The sequence below is a fragment of the Setaria italica genome, chromosome V (genome assembly GCF_000263155.2).
Source record: "Setaria italica strain Yugu1 chromosome V, Setaria_italica_v2.0, whole genome shotgun sequence".
Classification (NCBI taxonomy): domain Eukaryota; kingdom Viridiplantae; phylum Streptophyta; class Magnoliopsida; order Poales; family Poaceae; genus Setaria; species Setaria italica.
This window is the reverse complement of record NC_028454.1, coordinates 15,407,355-15,425,316: the sequence shown is the minus strand read 5'-3', so window position 1 is coordinate 15,425,316 and position 17,962 is coordinate 15,407,355. Positions and strand designations below refer to the sequence as shown.

Genomic DNA, 17,962 nt, shown 5'->3' with positions numbered 1-17,962 from the left:
CCCTCTCTGATTGAGAGTGATATCTCTGGGTCCCTCGAGTGATCGGATCCGAAAATGCATGGCCATGCTACGTACGGTTAAGAGTTAACCTACAAAGGGATTCCGAATCACAGGATCGAGAAAGAGCGGTTGGCTTGAAGCTAGACCAAATATCGTGAGGAAAAGGGAATAGCATGTATATTATGTTGTGATGGTTCGTCTGATATGATCTTCGTGTGCGTATAGGAGTTGGCACGTCTTGCTAGAGGCCGCTACCGACTATTGGGCCGAGTAGGAGTACTCGGGCCATGTCTATACGTATCCGAACCCATAGGGTCACACACTTAAGGGGCTGGAAGCCCAATTCGGATCTGATCCGAGTTGGATTAGGTTTAGAAGTACTAATGGGCCTCGGACCCAGAGGCCCGTTAGGAACCTCTATAAATAGAGGGGTGGGGCGCCCTAGGGTTTACACCTTTTTGGCAAAACACATCTGCCGCGCCTCCCACGCACTCGCCTGTTGCAACTCGCGGATCTAGCAGTCCGGCTTGCGACGCTTCCTCCCTGCACGTGTGGATACCTTGGAGGTGTTGCGCCTGCAGCACTTGGACGAGCCGCCGACGAGCCACGACGAGCCGTCGACAAGCCATGATGAGCCGACGACGAGCCGCGGCATGAGGGCGATCTTGCTGCACGTGGACGAGCTGCTGAGGAGTTGCTGGACGTTGACGTGATCGACTACGTACGACTACGTTGATCGACTACGTACGACTACGTTGATCGTCTTCACTGCATCGATACAAATCTACATTTTTCGCACCAGTAGTGCATCGAGTGGTAATCCCGTGATCCTTATAAGGCAGTTCTTCCTGGTTTTACGCGGTAGAAATTTTGATTTGCGCTAGTGTAGCCTACCTCGTATCCCAACAAGTCTGGCGGTGACCCGCTGGCGGACGCCGTCAGCGCTGCCCAACGGGCGCGCGAGCAGGCGTGGGAGAGGAGGAAGGAGGTGCTAACGAGTGGGCCCGGAGCATTTTTCGAAAATTAAACTTCTCCCCTTCAAACGTGTTAGCTAAAGGCGCCGAAAAAACGCCAAAAAATATTCATTTGAAAGATAAAATCACAAAGCAAACAATGGAACTTGATCCTCCAGAACTGCTCAGTTTTGAACACAATTGAAAAAGGAAAACAACTAAAACTAAGACTTAACTAAATTTTTCACACAAGCCAACATCACTCGAAAATTCAAAAAAAAATACTTTAAATTCATCACATTGCATCTAGTAGTTAAATAAAATAACAGGGGGCACATTTAAATATCAAAAGTTTGAGTTGCTTCACAAGTTTGAATTTAAACATTAAATAACAATTCAGGAACTTAATTGAATGCTTATGCTTTGATGCTCAATTATACACAAATGATGCTCTTGATGCTTGTGATGACATGTTAATGATGTTTTGCACATTTGGTTCGTGACATGAATGCTGCAAATATGTTGTTGATCAAATGTTTGTAGTCCACTAGGCATAAGAGTTGCTTTAGGGCATGCACAACGGTTTAGATGGCTGCCGTCTGTAAGTACTTGTCACATATAGACAGTGAAACCGACTACTTGTACAATGATTTATCTTTTAAGTTATCTGCAAGTTATTTAATTCATTCAAATCAAGATGATTAGGTATAAATATGATCTATGTATTCCATTTTATTGCTTGTTCACTCAATGCAATGCATGCTGCCTCTTTTACTCTGTTCACACTTGTTCACACATGATCACAAGTCCACAACTAGCCATCAGCATGAATGCATGCATTATAGGGACGTGACGGAGGCATTCACCTGATCATACATCCCACTTTGTCCAAGCAAAAGATGGAGCAAGGAAGCAATTAAAGCAACTTCTGTCTGAGACCAATAGAAATTCTAAAGCAAATTCGAAATGCAAAGTAGCTTTACATTTTAAAGCAAAAAGTGATCTATTCTTAGAGCAAATTCTGTCTAAGACGAGAAACCATTCAACAAGATACAAGTTTAAGCAACTTCAGGAAAAATTCAGAAAATACCAGTTCAGAAAATTTCAGAGTGCATGCAAGTTATCCAGCAAGTCATCTTTTGGTGCTCAATTCTGAAACTCTAGTTGACAGCGGTAGCATTTGTTCTGTCAGCATTGTAGTGAAATGTGAATCAGTTTGATGTAGAGGCTGATTCTTTCAATGTTCAGAAGGCACATATTTCCCTTTTAATGGAACTGTCAGCATTGTTGTGAAAATTGAACGATTGGAAAGGAACTGTCAGGATTGTTTTGAAAAGCACAAACTGCCTGTTTGAAACTTACGTAATCTGTGTGTCCAACCTGCCCAATACAGAGCAGCAAGTAGACTGCCCAGTTAAACTCACAAAAACAATTATATGACTTGCCTTACATGATCAACTACATGTTACTAGCAAGTAAACTGGCTGCTCGAAACTTATGCATCATCGGCCACTAAACTTACCAGATCAACTACTAGTAACCACACGCAGTGTTGAGTGTTGACATGCCGGAGTTATACAACGTTTAGCACTCTCAAATAGAGTGGTAAAGTTTAGTACTTTGGACTGTTTGGATACTGTACTAAAGTTTAGCACCTTTAGCGGGAAATGACAACATTGCCCCTCATTTACTCCTCTTAAATTGCAGCGGAGGAGAGAGAGGGGGCAATGGTGGGAAAAAGTGGAGAGGGGGACCACTTTTAGCACTATTAGCACTCTTTAGCACCCCTTAGGTGTGCTAATAAAAAAAGGGTGTGCTAAATTTTAGCACATCACTTTTAGCACACCTGTTTGGATACCCAAGTCCTAAAAGGGTATTAAAAGTAGGGTGCTAAAGTTTAACACCCCGTATCCAAACAGGGCCTTACGGGGTGTTTGGATCCTGAAGCTAAAATTTAGTCCGTGTCACATCGAATATTTGGAGGCTAATTAGGAGGACTAAATATGAGTTAATTATAAAACTAATTACACAGATGGAGGCTAAACGGCGAGACGAATCTATTAAGCCTAATTAATCCATCATTAGTAAATGGTTACTGTAGCAGCACATTGTCAAATCATCACCTAATTAGGTTTAATAGATGCGTCTCGCCGTTTAACCTCCATCTGTGCAATGAATTTTGTAAATAGTTTATATTTAATACTCCTAATTAGTATCAAACATTCGATGTGACAGGTACTAAAGTTTAGTCCGGGGATGCAAACACCCCCATAATCCCTAATCTGCTGCAACAACGAGTTCCTTATAATCCCTAATCTGCTGCAACAACGAGTTCCTTTTCACTGTGCTCGAAAGTCAGGATGCGCGTGTAACGTTCGGACCAGCGGATGCAATCGCAATGATTGCCGAATTCCGTGACGCGCAAATGACAACAAACTGTGAGCAACAAGCTGAGGGACAGTGCCCCACATTTGTACGCGAGGCTATCCAGCTCCTTCCGACCTTTAATTTTCTCTCCTCTCCCTCGGGAATTTCAGTGTGTCAAGGACCTAAATCTTTATCAAAGTGTAGTTACGCTTTACTGATGTAGACCAACAACTCAGCGTATACAGCACCGCATGCAGATTGCACCTCCTGTGCAGATGTTTGAACGTCTCCAATTCCATTGTGTTGAGCAAGAGCAACCTTTGTGCCTACTTGATACGTGACGGGACTCCTTTCCTAGTGGCATCGCGTCCCCAGCTAGTCTCCATGGCGTGGCCGTAGCGGTTGGGGGCAGGTGGCAACCACTACTCCAGACGCACCCAAATCATAGCCCTTGTTCACTTCCCATAAAACTCCCAACTTTGACACTATGCAAAAAGAAGATTCCCTATCACATCAAACTTGCGGTACATGCATGGAGTACTAAATGTAGATGAAATCAAAAACTATTTGCACAGTTTTGTTGTACTTTGCGAGACGAATCTTTTGAGCCTAATTAGTCAATATTTGGACAATAATTCACAAATACAAACGAAACGCTACAGTGTTGCTACAGTAATTTGGCACCTCCCAAATTCGCGAAATAAACAAGGGCATAGGTCCAGCCGCACCAAAACGAAGTGGCATCAATCACTCTCCGCCAGGACCAAACGTTAACACAGAGTAGCCGGCCGGCCCCGCTCCATGATGACCGATGCGCCGGCCGGCCGGCCCTCCCTCCCGCACCGTAGCCCTTTTGACCGCCAACCGCTCTGCAGTCCCCTGCGCTCGCACGCATCCGTCCATTCGATCCATCAGTGAGCTGACAACAAATCCCACTAGTCCCCGGAGCAGCAGCGAGAAGAAAGGCAAAGCGCTTTCTCTAGCAGCAGAGGGGTCGGAGCCGGAGCCCGCCGCCGCCACGGCCATGTCCTCCGCCTTGGGCGTCGGCGGGAAGGAGGGGCCCTCGGCCTTCTCCGTGGACCTCGTAGCCGCCGCGCGCCGGCTGCTGGCGTTCCTCCGCGCGGGGCCGCCCGGGGTGGGGCGGCGGTCCGTGCGGAGGTACGAGGAGCTGTGGCTGCCGCTCGCGGTGGCGGAGGGCGGCGAAGGGGGAGGAGGGGGAGGGGAGGCGCCGATGCTGGTGCCGCCACCCGACGTGCACCTAGTCTGGCTCTGCCACTGCTTCCACCATGTGAGCTAGCCTTCTTAATTTCTTGCCACCTTTTGGGTTCTGTCTCCATTTATTGCATGACAGATCTTGGGGAATTACTCAGCCACACGGTTTAATCATTGAACAGTGCTATGCTTAAACTCCCATTCATCGGACTGTCTCTTTAACTGATAGTGGAACTAACTTTTGAGAATTTGCATTTCAATCCCAGACGGCATCATGACAGAAATAAGCGACGTAGTAATGGGGAAAATTGGCAACGGCCTTTTTTATTTACTTTTTCGGAATTATGCAATCTAATGAATTCCTTGCTGGACTTAAACTTTCAGCAAGGAACCCACAACTGTGAAATTCAGTTATGCTTTGCCCCTTCAACACTTCTCGTCAAGTGCTCCATCTAACATTTCCTCTTTTCCGCAGGAGAGCTACTCTGTATACTGCTTATCAAGGTTCGGACGCCTCATTGACCGTCCATCCATCCTTGACGCAGAGAATGAAGAGTATGCCGAAGAGCGTTGCCGGGATGTCTGGGCTGCGCATTACCCTTCTGAGCCGTTTGACCTCCACCGTAATGAGATTGATGGGAACAGTGATGATGACATTGCCTATGCCAATGCCAACAGTGAAATTGTGGAAATGGTGAGACGGTACGCTGGCCTAGCAGCCCACTTCGCCTCACCCTTTGTGCGGGAAGGTGTCTACCATGTTGCTGCGAGGCGGCGATATGTGTGTTTCCTGGACCTCATGAAGAAGGTTGTGGGTACAACCCAAGATCAGACACGGCTTGTGCCTAGCCTGGACATATTACTGATGTGGCTTGCTCACCTGGTATGTATAGACATTACATTCCTGCAAGTAAATATATTCTTAAAAGGTATTTAGTTCACATGATTGTGATGAATTGTTGGCAGAGTTTTCCTGCAAGTTATGCCACAGACATGGTAGCAATGGCCATCAGTGACAATATTGCAAAAATGGGGGTGGGTTATGGGGAGGTGGTGACTGATGAGGTGCTCAAAAGAACACGGGCATTATGGGAGGAAGCATATGATGTGCCATATGATATGGCTGGATCAGAGGTTGAGATGGCGGCAGTTAGGGCAGCACGGGAGGCATTTTACTGGGCACCAGCAGCATCAGATGAGGATGCGAACCGGTTGTACAAAAGTTTGCAACCAAGGTTTCTTATGGAGGTATATCTCAGACTATTCAAGATATTCATTAAATGTAGTTATTTAGTAGCATTTTGATTAAATCGCACTGCTCTAGAATAAATGCCTAAAGGGAGTCTCACATTGTGATCTTGGTTTCCCAGATATGCAAAAGAGCACACAGCATTATGCCAACTTGTGACATTCCATATTAGCTCTGTGATGCCCTCATGAATGACTAGCAAATAAGCAGAGTTTTCTACTTGTTCACCATGTCATTCTGTTTGTCTCTGCATCTTCAGCATACTCCCTTTTGTTTCTGGACCACATTGTGGCATAATGCCAACAACAATAAGTGATGCCAACAGCAATATGTCAAAAAATGTCAGTAGTAAATTCTAGAGCCCCATGTGGACTATTGTCGCTCCAAGCCAAAATGCAAGATTCACTTTATTGATGGCCTCAAATAATCAGGTAGTGGGTTGGTCTGCTTGATTATTTATTTTTGTAGCTATCATATCATGCCTGAAAAAATCATCCCCACAAGGTTGGGCCTTCAAAAGAAATAATCTTATTATCTTTAATAACTATATGCCAGAGATATTTAATAGTGTATTGACCTCATTTCAAGCCAGGCCGATCATAGATCCAGTGGGCCAAAACTTAGGCCTGAGCTTGGAATAATCAGGCCAGAATTGGTTGCCCATAAGCACGTTTGTGCTTCAGTAGGCGGGTGCTACGTTCACTAGCAGTTGCTGAGCTTCTTTCTAGCTGTTAATAACCACAAATTGCTGGGGGGGTAGCAGCCCCATGACATAGTAGATTTGTTTTAGGAATCGAAAATCTCTCTTTTTATATATTTTCATTGCAAAAGGTACAAATATCAGCAATAATGCTGTACTTAGCTTGAACTTCTTTCAGCAGTGGTTTAGTGCCAAATTTGGTCATCCACTGCAGGATCTCTAAAGTAATATGTGTGGAAAATTACTAAAAAAAAAGAGTAACTTCAAAGAGATTTGACACAAAACATGCTTATATATTCGTGTGGTTTACATGCTGGCAACAGTGTCATTGATTTTTGATAACAGGTGTATGTGTTCTTGAAAGGAGAAAGTGATAAGGAGCACATCAACAAGGAGTTCCTACGGTTGCGAACACAGAGGTGTCACAGATCACTAAAACTGAACAAATCAATGGCCAACTTATCCTGCAAAAACTGGCAGAAAACATGGCACTTGTACTGTGAATTTGCAACCCGGGGTCTCCTCATTGAGGTCAGGCGCACCACAACTGGATGTTTCAGGAACAGCAAGTTTCTCAAGAACATCTCATTTTCATGGAGTGATATGTTGCATGAGAAAGCACTTGCTCTCACGGAGGAACTTGAAGTCAGGATGAGAGCAATGGCATCAATTACCCCTCCAGTTCAAGCACCGTACTTATTGAAGTGTGTTCCTGATCGAGTCACTGATGATGGTGGGGCCATGATTTCTGATGTGATATTGCGCATGAGAAATTACCGTCCACAAGAAGGACGGTGGCTGACCCGCACTGTGCTTGATCATGGTGGGAGAGAATGTTTTGTCATCCGAATGAGGTACAGTTCTGCACTGATTATTATGCTAGAGTTTGTCTTTGATTGATATGTTTGTAACTGTTAGAGTATATTAGGCAACTCTGGATATGGTTAGTTTAGGATTGATTGTAATCCCAGGATAACCTTCCTTATCTCGAGGAGAGGCTACTTGCCCTCCAAGCCATATACTCCTATATAATTAGCCCAAGGGGCTCAAGCAATACATCCCACGCATTATATACAATCTTACATGGTATCACGAGCCTAGGTTCTAACCCTAGGCCTCCGGCTTCCGCTGCCCTCGCGCCGCCCCCGGGGAGATCGATCTCCACCGGAGGCAGCGTCCTCGTAAGATGCGTGGCCGATCCATCTGATCCGACACGCCGTCGTGGTCAACCAGCAGCAGAGGGACCTACCTCTTCCATCGCTGCCAGGATCAGCCACGAGTGCTGCCGTCTTCGCCACCCCTATCATGCGTCTGGCCTTGCGCCCCCATCTACTCTTCCAACGCTGCCACCACCGCTACCCTTGAGCACGATCCTGCTGCACTTGAGCGCGAGTGCGCGGCTGCGGAGAACCATGGGGGCACCGAGCTGACCGCCGCACAACTGCCATCTGACGGCCGTGCAACGCCCCTCCCTCGCTGGTCCAGCCGCGCCGCCTGCAGCCAATGTTGGAGCCGCCGGGGCGGCGGCAGAGCAACGGCGTCTGATGTCATCGTTGCCGGGTTGTGGTGCCTTGCCAGGCCCGCTCCACCCCGCGCCCTCCATCGCGCTGCTCCTCCACCTCGTTGGCAGGTTGCCGCACCGTGGGGGCTTTGCCCTATCTCGTTGCCCCCTTACTGCTCGCCACCGGACACCTCCCGATCCGCAAGCAGGCAACGCCGCTCCCCCTCACCGCCAGTGCCCTGTTGTTGGGTCCTCCTGACCTGAGCGCGGGCCTCACATCAGTCGAGGGTGGGCGGGTGCGCCGCCATGGAGTCCGAGAGGGCAGAACGGCCAGTTCCTCCTCTCCCTGATTTCTATTCCCCTTTGTCTGTGTTGACCGGGGAAGAGATAAGGGAGGGGACGGGGCACTACTAGGGGCACCCAAGATTGTACCCCAAGGTTCGTCTTGCTGCTGCTGTTTTTCTCTTTCCCGATCAGAGATCGGGTTGCGTAGCCCTGCCATTTGTCGTCGCTTCATCCTCGACACTCCCGAGGACGAGGTTGTCGTTGCGCCCTTCAGGTTGCAGCGGCAACGCTCGTGGTCAAGCCATCATCGCCAGTGTCGTTACCCTTCCAGGCGGTGGCGCCACCTATGCTGCTAGTCCTCGTCACGCTGGCTCTCGGTCCGAGTCCGCGCCTATTGCCGCATGCTCATGGACACCGCCACCGATGTTGCTGAAGGAAGATGCATTTGCGCTCTTTAGCTGCATCATCTACCATCGCAGTCGGCTCATCGTCCTGCTGAACCTGTCGGCAAGAAGCTGTTGATTTTGTGTATTCGGACACCTTCGCTGACGCTTCGGACCTGCGCCCTTCTCCACAGCTTCGACCACGTCCACCTCAACCTCGGCTACTTCGGCACTAAGGGGCTACCATCTGCTTGACAAGCCTCTTCGGCTCCCATTCCAGCCATAACATCTGCGACGCATCGACGGTTGCGACTGCGGGGGGATGTCCTCTCTTCGGCTTATTCTCCAGTCTCATTGTTTGCGTGCTCCTGTTGTGACTGTAGGGGGATGTTAGAGTATATTAGGCAACTCCGGATATGGTTAGTTTAGGATTGATTGTAATCTCGGGATAACCTTCCTTATCTCTAGGAGAGGCTACTTGCCCTCCAAGCCATGTACTCCTATATAATCAGCCCAAGGGCCTCAAGCAATACATCCCACGCATTATACACAATCTTACAGTAACATGCCACCGCCCTTAAAAAGATCCAAGTTAAGGTTTTATATGCAATGGCTACAAACTATTGGAGAGTGACATGTAATTTTATCTCAGTATACTTTTTTCTGAAACCTGTTGCAATTTGTGTAGAATAGGCAGAGGGATTTGGCGGAGAGGTGCTGAAACTCCTGTGGCAGTGAAATGGGAGGACAGGAGCATTGAGGTTCGAGAAGGATCCTGGTCATACGTTGCAAGTACAAGCTCTATTGGTTATGCTCCTGGTAACTTCAGTACGTACTATAATTTGTTTTCTTGGAGATCACAACTATATTATGATAAGTGCATATTTATTTCCCTGTATGGTGCAGAGAAGGTAGTGGGCACAGCAACAGCGACGAAGGATCAACAAGAAAATAAGGTGGTTTGGAGCTTATCAACTGGATATATACTCACGGTAAATTTGGGTGATGAGCTCAGCTTTCAGCTTAAAAGTGAGAGCTTAGAAGAAGAGGTATGATCCATACATTTTAATTGGTACCAGAGTTCATATCGATTGTCTTGTAGTAAAAATGAAGCTCCACCATAACTGTTCGTGGCTAAAACATCTGGCAGCAAAAGAATATATAGTTGATTTGTGCAGTAAACAAGGTTTTCAATAAAAGTTAATATACAAAATAGTGTACGCTGCAGAGTTCATCATTTTTCTTTAAAAAATGTAATACGACTGTGGCAATCTCTTAGAAGAGAAATATATAAGAGCCATAAATGACATGAATTTACATCAGTATGTCTGTTTCTGTAACTCTTTCCTGAAGTGCTGTTACTTTTAGAATTCTGTATCCATATGTTTCTAACAAAGATGTGTTGTTTTCAATTGTAGAATAGCATTGTATCAATTCCTAAATTTTTGTTCCATTGAATTTTCATCTGCGAATATAATGCGATTCAAACTTGTGTTACAAACATGTAAAACACACAGTTGGTTAACAAATTCAATGTTAATATACTACATCTTTAAGCTATTACATGATGCCCTTTAACTTACTCAATGCACTATTTACCAGGCAAGGTTGCTTGTGGGGAGGAGATTGAGCTACAGAGTAAACACAGATGGAGCATCAAGCAACCACAATGAGGAGGAGCAATACCTCACTCTTGTTCGTAATTCACCAGATCATCATGGTGACAGAGCAACTGTGCTTCTAAACTGGAAATTACTTGCTGTGGAGTTCCAACCTGAAGAGGATGCAGTTTTTGTTCTTCTACTATGCATGGTGATTGCACGGACTATGACAGAGATCAGGAGAGAAGATGTGGCTGGGCTTTTAGTGCGGCGAAGAATAGGAGAAGCAAGGGTGGGGCAAAGAGACTGGGGTTCGGTGATGCTTCCTGACTTGCTTTCTCCAGATCCTAATTTGCAGCCTTGGTATCGGAATGCGGCTCAGGTTTTGAGCTCTGCAGAGACAGGAGCAATGCTCGCTAAGTATTCACCTGCTGATGGAAAGGACGTGTTGTACCGGCAATCTCTTATACCCTGAAGATAAGATGGTTGCCCAGAGGATTTGCTTGACCAAATCTTCCTCAGAATATCAGGGGAACTATTTCATTTCCTCGCTCAATCCTTAGCATTGCATTTTTGTACAGAACAAATCCTGTCTTTGACTTATTGATTCACTAATTATGATGATCTTTGATATGAATCTGGTTTGTCATACATGGTTTGTAATTAGAAATTTCACATTTGAGTTTAAAATGGTTTGATTTCTCTGGTTTGTCGCTGAATTAAAAAAAAGGTTTCTGTTCACTTGAACAAACTGGTTCTAGAGGATACATGATTCAATGTTTGAGCTCCAAAAGAGTTTATGAATGTTCATCTCAAGCACTTGTCCTTCAGAATGAAAATTGCACAACTTTACAACAGTAGAACCATTCATTGTATGGACATCTCTTCCTAATCCAAGCACATGAACCATATAAAAAAGTCAGATATTCGAGAAGAAGTGCTACTTACACATGCCAAAAATTTAGGCGCAGAACAATTTCTTCTGAAAATGGCCACTCATCGCAAACCTCACTGGATGCGGTAATGCCTCATTCATGAGGAACTTCAGACAAAGCATCAAAATCTTTCTATGTGTGATTGTGATTTCTGCGTTGGGCTGTCACCGCCGCCTCGACCAGCCTTGATCGCCTCTAATGCTTTCTGTATCTCCAAAGTCATTGCACTGTCCACACTCCCAGAGGATATCTTCTTGTGTGCCTTCTGCAGGTGGAGCTTCAATGAGCTGCTGCTGAGACCAGCATTCTTGCCACAGATGGGACACACCTTCATTGCAGGCCTCTTATGCTGCCATTCCATGGAGACTTTCCCATGCAGTTTCTTGTCAAGATCCAACAAGACCTTGGCAAACCCATCATTGGGGTGTGCACGTCGGTGCACCTTCTTCAGCATGTTCCATGCTTCCAGAAGAGTGGAATTTCTTAAAAGAAGGAAAATTATGAGAGCATGAGTAACTGAGTGAGTCCAGCACACTAGAGAAAGGAAAGATGGTAATTTCCATGCGTAACTGATATGATCTAGCCCCCCTCCATTTTTGCCCTAGCAGATGTGATATCTGGATTAAATGATCTTAAGGTTATATATGAAAATGTGACTCTAGTTATACATTGTTTCAGTCATTGTGAGATATAGATTCAACAGAAAAGCATTACATAGTAACTACTGTGCAGTCTTACTTCCTCAGCATCAGGTAAGCAAGAACAACAGTTGCACTGCGACTTTTTCCCTCAAAGCAATGCACAAGTACTTTGCCGCTTAGGTGATCCACATAATCGATGAAATCAGAAGCATCTTGAAAGACATCACCGATGTCTGCATTGTCATCATCTTTTATCTACATAAAGAAACAAGTAAGCACCAAAAGATGTCTACACTGGGTCTTCTGCCTTTAGCAAATAATTTTGCATCGATGGAGCTATTAGGTATAGTTACTCAGAGGTACTTACGGAGAAATTCCTATAGTCAAAAAGGCCTGGCTTCTGAGATTCCGACTGTCCAATTTCATTTGCACATAAGCACAATATATGGGTGATGCCAAGGTGCTTAAGTGTGTGTGTTGACCGAGCAGCTAAAGCACCACCAATATACAGGGAATCCGTGACCTGTGATGGACGCTCAGTGCTTGCAGCATCAGAAATTAAAGAAATCCTCTCAAGAATGTGCTCAAGTCGAACCTGACAACAGGATTGCTTGATAGGCTCAATTAATGTAATATACAACATGTTATTAGTTTAGTACACAGTGTACGTTTGGATCACCTTCAACTCATAAGCATCAACAGCAGTGCTATTATCGGTGCCTTCAAAAAAGCCAGTATTAAAACTGTTGTCTTGACATAACTTTACTACTTCAGTCCTCAGCATGTCATTCCATTGTTCTATCTCTTTGCTTAGTTCGCTATCTACCTGTAAAATGTAGTTTTTCCACAATTAAGAGAATTGTGTGATAAATAAACTTGAGTGATTTAAAAAGAGAACACCATATAGCAGTCATATTAATTAAATGATTTTCTGATAGGTATACAACTAAAACAGAGTTTTGGTTAGCATGTAAGTAGCATGCATGCTGCAGGTGCTCTCGCGGGAGACTGGTCATGGGAGCTTGCTCTCAGTCCGAAGACCCGGGTTCGAGCCCTGCATCTTCTTAATTAAAAGTGGGGATGCGGTGTGTTCCTTCCCGTCGAGTAAGTAGCATGCTGAAATCATGAAGCCATTTATTTATCTATTTGATCTCATGCAACTAATTTCCTTTTGGTGCTATGTTCGGGAAAATTTAGTGGAATAACCTAAGAGTGAAAAAAGCTAAATGTCATCTAGGTACCCATGTCATACATTTTATAGCATAGACAAATTATCCATCCACACTTCAAAGGTCATAACCTTGGCATACTTGTTAAAATCCCGCAGCTTCACTGTCAATCGAAGACCACGAGATGCATCACCATTTCCTTTGAAATGTTTGGTGATAAAGCTCTCACGACAGGAAGGAGATGATAGGTCTAGACCGTCACGGGACAAGGTACGTGAAGGCTTACGCGGATTCCTTGGAACCTCAGTATCATTTGAATCTGCTTGTGCCTCAACTGAACACAATGGTGAATCAGAGGCACCAGCATCCTCCTTGTCATATTCATTGGAGCATTTATACATAAGATTGAAGAAAATTTTCAATAGATTATCCAGCTTCTGATAGAGTGTGATGAGAAAAATGTGGAATCGCTGAAGGTCCCTTAGAGCACTACGAAAACCTCCTCGGAATGAGTGCACTGTTGCTACCATATCACTCTCAGAGAGAGTACAATTATAAATATAATCAGATGATATGCCAAATTCTTCAGGTCCTGGGATACCAAGTTTTCCAAAGGACACCTCAAACAAAAGTTTGGAAGAATAGTCAAAGTTGTTGAGTGTTAATTCCACTAGTTTCGGGTAGCTCTCGTGATCTTTTGCCCGTTTACCGGCAGGTGGCCTGCGTGGTACACCTGAATCAATGGCTACAATATTAAAGCTGGAAAACTCAGGTTCACAAGGAGCATAAGAGTCCTCCAATATGAGGTCTGAGACATCTGAGCCAATACTGCCACTAATGGAAACAGTTCTTCTCTGCTTCTGATTCTGAGGGCTTCTGATGATCTCTGGCTTGTATCGGATGATAGCAGAATCATAAACATCATCTAGTGAGTCAAGGTTTGCATAAGCTTCCTTGTTGGCGACAAGTAGATTTGCATAATTTCCACGCCAACCAAGGGGACGGCATCGCAATCTATCCTCATTTCTCAATACTAGGTCCAGTACTAAGACCCTACCTAATGCTGCAGCAGTTTTCTCAGCAGCTTCCCGTGACTCGAATGGTACTGTATTCTCAAGCAGAGGGGAGCCATGTACATAACTGCAAAACAGCAAGACAAATTTGTTTCTTGTTAATCATGCACTATTTTGATGAGTATATTACTGGTAACTTCATGTTCATACTTCATCAGGAATAGGCAGCGGCTCAATTCAAGAGCTTCTAGCATCTCAGCGCAGATCATCTCCTCAAGTTCATCACCAGCAGTTATTGACACATGTCGAGCATTTTCGACTGCATCCTTGATTTGTTGCCATTCAGGTGACGAGTTATGAATGACTCTGCCCTGTATGGGTCAAAAGAGTTGTCAATGTGATGCTTAGTTAGCTTGAGTGCCTGCTAACATGGTGGATTCTTACTTGAGGAGTTCTCACTCCAAGCCACTTAGCGAGTTCATACCCAAAGCGTTCAGACTGTGTGGCCATCCTTGAAGGTGCTATTTTGATGACTGCAGCTGCTTCCTTGGATGGAAGGTCCACATTTTCAGCAGTTCTGAATAATGCAATAAAAACAACACCCCCAGAATTTACTGTCACCTATGCAAAATGTTATAGTTGTTAAAAGGAACTAGAGGCATGGTTTGTAAACTTAAGTAATATAAATATTCGTATAAGATGGCCAGCACTTTTTGTTGCTAATGTTTCTCCAATGGTAAGAACAAAAGTTATTTGCAAAGAACATGGATGAAACAAATACAAACCTCAAAACTTCTGTTATTGTCATCCTCAGAGGGGTCAGTACTTGTAGCCGTATGTTTAGTATGATGCAGTGAGGTGAGAGAACTCCAGCTGAAGTTACTTGACTCGATATCCATCATGGAAACCCTACCAAGCCTCTCCCAAAGCCTAGCTTCAGGAACTTGGTCACAAGGGCCAGGGTCAATGGCATTGCTATCAGGATCTGCAAGTTCCAGTACTTCTGAACTGCAATATAGTAAGAGCAACAGTAACACTATCAATTATCGAGATAAGAAAATGATCTACCAAGAAAAACTCATCTTAAGAAACAAATCATACCCATAGCACACAAACCATTTGTATAATGCGCATTTCTCAGTAAAGTACAGATGACGTTGGTATTGCCGATTGGTTTAGGATCAAGAAAAGTTGGTACGGTCGTGCTTGATTAAATACAGGATCGTAAACATATTCAGCGAACCAGAACCAACAATTGGAGCGTTCATAAATCAAACACTGAAGTTTTGATAAAATTCAGGCACATGAAAGATTTTATATTAAGAATTTTAGTAGTTGTACAAAGTAGGGACTGGTTATAATTAAAATTCATCACCGGCTTTATTGTATCACATCAGAACAGGATTCGTACAAAAAGAAATTTATCAGATCCACATCTGCGTGACAGAGCATGGAAAGCATAATGCAGAAGCAGTTCTTTCGCAACCAATTCTGGATCACAGGAACAGAAAACAGAGACGCGGCAGCAGTACCTGGCGGATGACCGGATAGCCAGACGCCCGCATGAGGAGGTCTTCCCATTGCGCTTCCTCACCAGTGCCACCCACTCCTCGAACCCTCCCTGCAGGAATCCATAGAGATCAAGAAACTGTCGTCTTCAAGAACAAATAAAGGGACGAGAATCAAATCGACTCTTTTTTATTGCGATGCGCTTACGAAGGAGGAGGAGCGGGAGAATGATCCGGATTCCGTGGTTCCCTCTTCCATTCGAACTGAACTGCGGAGAGATCCCGTTGAATGTGCGACTGAAAGATTGGATTGATCCAGGTTTCTAGAAGAAATCGCTTGAGGAAATGTTGTGGGAGTTTGGGGCGGGTGCGGGGTGGAGAACAGGAGAAGTTTGCGGGCGAAGGGAAAGGTGGCGCCTTTTTGCCTACTCCAAGTACGGAGGAGGGGACACGAGAGGAAAGAGGAAACGGCAGCGCAGAGTGCATACGTGGCACGCATTTCCCATCTGCGCTTCTTCCTATTGATGACAAGGCATCACGTAGCTATCCGCACTAGTCATACTCTATTTTCATACTTAAAAGAAATATTTTATCCTAATCATTAAAATTCTTTCCTCTATATCAATTTTTCCCGCACCCGTATTCCTCTATATATCATCCTCTATACTAACTACCACATATCTTATTCCCCTCCCTTCCCCACCCTCCCTCCCCAACCGTTCCCCCTCTCTCCCCCATCTCCCCGACACCTTGCCTCCTGGGCCTCCTCCCCGCCGGCCTCCAAGGCCTCCTCCCCGCCGGCCGGCTCCTCATCCTTCCCGACCGGCTCCTCCTCCTCCCCGTCGGCCGGCTCCTCCTCCAGCGGCGGATGGGACTTGCGGCAGGTCCAGCGGCGGCAACGGCGGTCCAGCTCCGAGCGGAGGCGTGAGGGGCGGTCGTTGGGGCTGGCGGCCTCAAGAGGCGGGTAGCAGGCGTCCTGGGCGTATGCTAGGAGTAGCGGACTGTTGGCTGTCCACTTGCGTAGCGGAAGCCTCCCAGTACCGCGGTGCGGCGTTTTTTTCCGCTATCGCAGTACTGGAGGATGGCTTACAGGGTACCGGTGCGGACAGCCTCAAAACGTGTAGAAACCTCACTGCTAGCGTAGTAGCAGTGTTGTGTTCGACTTCATCGCATAGGGATTCCCTATGATGTGATACTTCCCGCATCCTCTTAGCTAAATTCAATTGAAGTTTGTTTCATACCTAGCCGTGTGCCCGTGTCCCTTGAATTCTTATCTCACTTTCCCCTTTTGGTTAACGTTGACCATTCCTTCAGCCACGAAATACTCACAAGGGAGGCCAGTAGTACCTACTATGGGTTAAATTTTAATTTTCCTTTTATCTGTAGAGATGAAGTTTTAATTTTCCTTCTAGGCCATAAAGACTTTGGTGATTAATGACAACATAATTATCGAGGCTAATGTGTTTGTAAGATGTACCTCTGTAGGTGTTTTATAGGTTCTAAGGATAAAAGGATGAATTCCAAAACCAAGAAGAAAAAGAAAACTTAGAAGAACCCTATGGCATACAAATGATAGTGAAAATCCAAATATAGTCTTATTTAAGGCTTAATGGTAATAAAGTCGGGACAAAGGTACGTGAAGAATTAAAGCTAATCTTGCTAAAGACAACGCACCGTCGTAATCACCAATTCATACAGTGATGACGTGGAGAGTCACCGAACCGGTCAGTGACCAAAGGAAAGCGGCAGGGCCAAGACAAGCGCGTGCACTATGCGCACCAACGCATTCCATGTGAATAGTGACCCTCACCAAATTAGGTTGTAATTGTCGGCTCGGCTCAGTATCAACTCTGGAAGTTTTATAAGTAATCACCGATTCATACGGTGAGTACAGACCAAGCAACGAATCAGTCGGTGATGGAAGGAAGTAGAAGACCGCGGCTAAGGAGCTTCACCGATTCAAACGGTGATGGCTAGGGAGTGTCACCAAATTAGTTAGTGATACATGTGGGGCTCAGGTGATAGTGGCTCAACAGCTACTTGTTCGCAGACCACCGATTCATTTGGTGGTGCACAACTTGGGGCACCGAACCAATCGTTAATCACAGGTTCTGTGACCGTTGGAGCAACTACTAGTTTTTGGTTGAGACTATATATACCCCATTTCGTAGCCATTTTGATGGGTGTTAGAGCTTGGAGAAGTTATAGGTTTGGTTTCCGCACATACACAAGTAATCTACCCACCAAAGTGCTTAAGAGAAGATTAAGGCAATTAGCATAAGGCTTAGGTCTTGATTAGTGCTAGTTTAGGCCTATTATCGCATTGCTTTAGAGTTTAGCCTAGAGTTATGCGAGGTTTGCACACGTCATTGCTATTGGTGCTTGCGCGCACCAAGAGTTGTAAATGCGGGGCTTGTAAGTCTTGCGAGACCCTTTAACCACGTT

General features: G+C 45.2%; 2 protein-coding genes across 7 annotated transcripts; one reads left to right on the top strand and one right to left on the bottom strand.

Moving 5' to 3' along the window:
* The first annotated feature begins 4,107 nt into the window (after positions 1-4,107).
* On the top strand, positions 4,108-10,953 carry LOC101776628 (glycine-rich domain-containing protein 1). Of its 5 annotated transcripts, none has more exons than XM_012846450.3 (7): positions 4,131-4,608; positions 5,008-5,415; positions 5,499-5,780; positions 6,827-7,335; positions 9,339-9,478; positions 9,557-9,699; positions 10,253-10,953. In XM_012846450.3, the coding sequence occupies exons 1-7, from the start codon at positions 4,132-4,134 to the stop codon at positions 10,724-10,726; spliced, it is 2,433 nt and encodes an 810-aa protein (XP_012701904.1). In that variant the 5' UTR covers position 4,131; the 3' UTR covers positions 10,727-10,953. The 5 variants fall into 5 exon arrangements, 2 of the variants coding, with proteins under 2 accessions (XP_012701904.1, XP_004968708.2); XM_004968651.4 differs by having other exon boundaries at positions 4,147-4,608; positions 9,339-9,469; XR_001164127.3 differs by lacking the exon at positions 10,253-10,953 and having other exon boundaries at positions 4,108-4,608; positions 9,344-9,442; positions 9,557-9,697.
* Positions 10,954-11,039: 86 nt separating this feature from the next.
* On the bottom strand, positions 11,040-15,931 carry LOC101775701 (dual specificity protein phosphatase PHS1). 2 transcript variants are annotated; one of them, XM_004968648.3, is made up of 10 exons: positions 15,726-15,931; positions 15,542-15,630; positions 14,795-15,017; positions 14,454-14,630; positions 14,220-14,380; positions 13,128-14,136; positions 12,507-12,653; positions 12,195-12,422; positions 11,925-12,082; positions 11,040-11,668 (listed from the first exon to the last, which is right to left on the bottom strand). In XM_004968648.3, exons 1-10 carry the CDS (start codon positions 15,774-15,776, stop codon positions 11,308-11,310), a joined length of 2,604 nt encoding a protein of 867 aa, XP_004968705.1. In that variant the 5' UTR covers positions 15,777-15,931; the 3' UTR covers positions 11,040-11,307. The 2 variants fall into 2 exon arrangements, with proteins under 2 accessions (XP_004968705.1, XP_004968706.1); XM_004968649.3 differs by lacking the exons at positions 15,542-15,630; positions 15,726-15,931 and having other exon boundaries at positions 14,454-14,586; positions 14,795-14,959.
* Between the last annotated feature and the right edge of the window lie 2,031 nt (positions 15,932-17,962).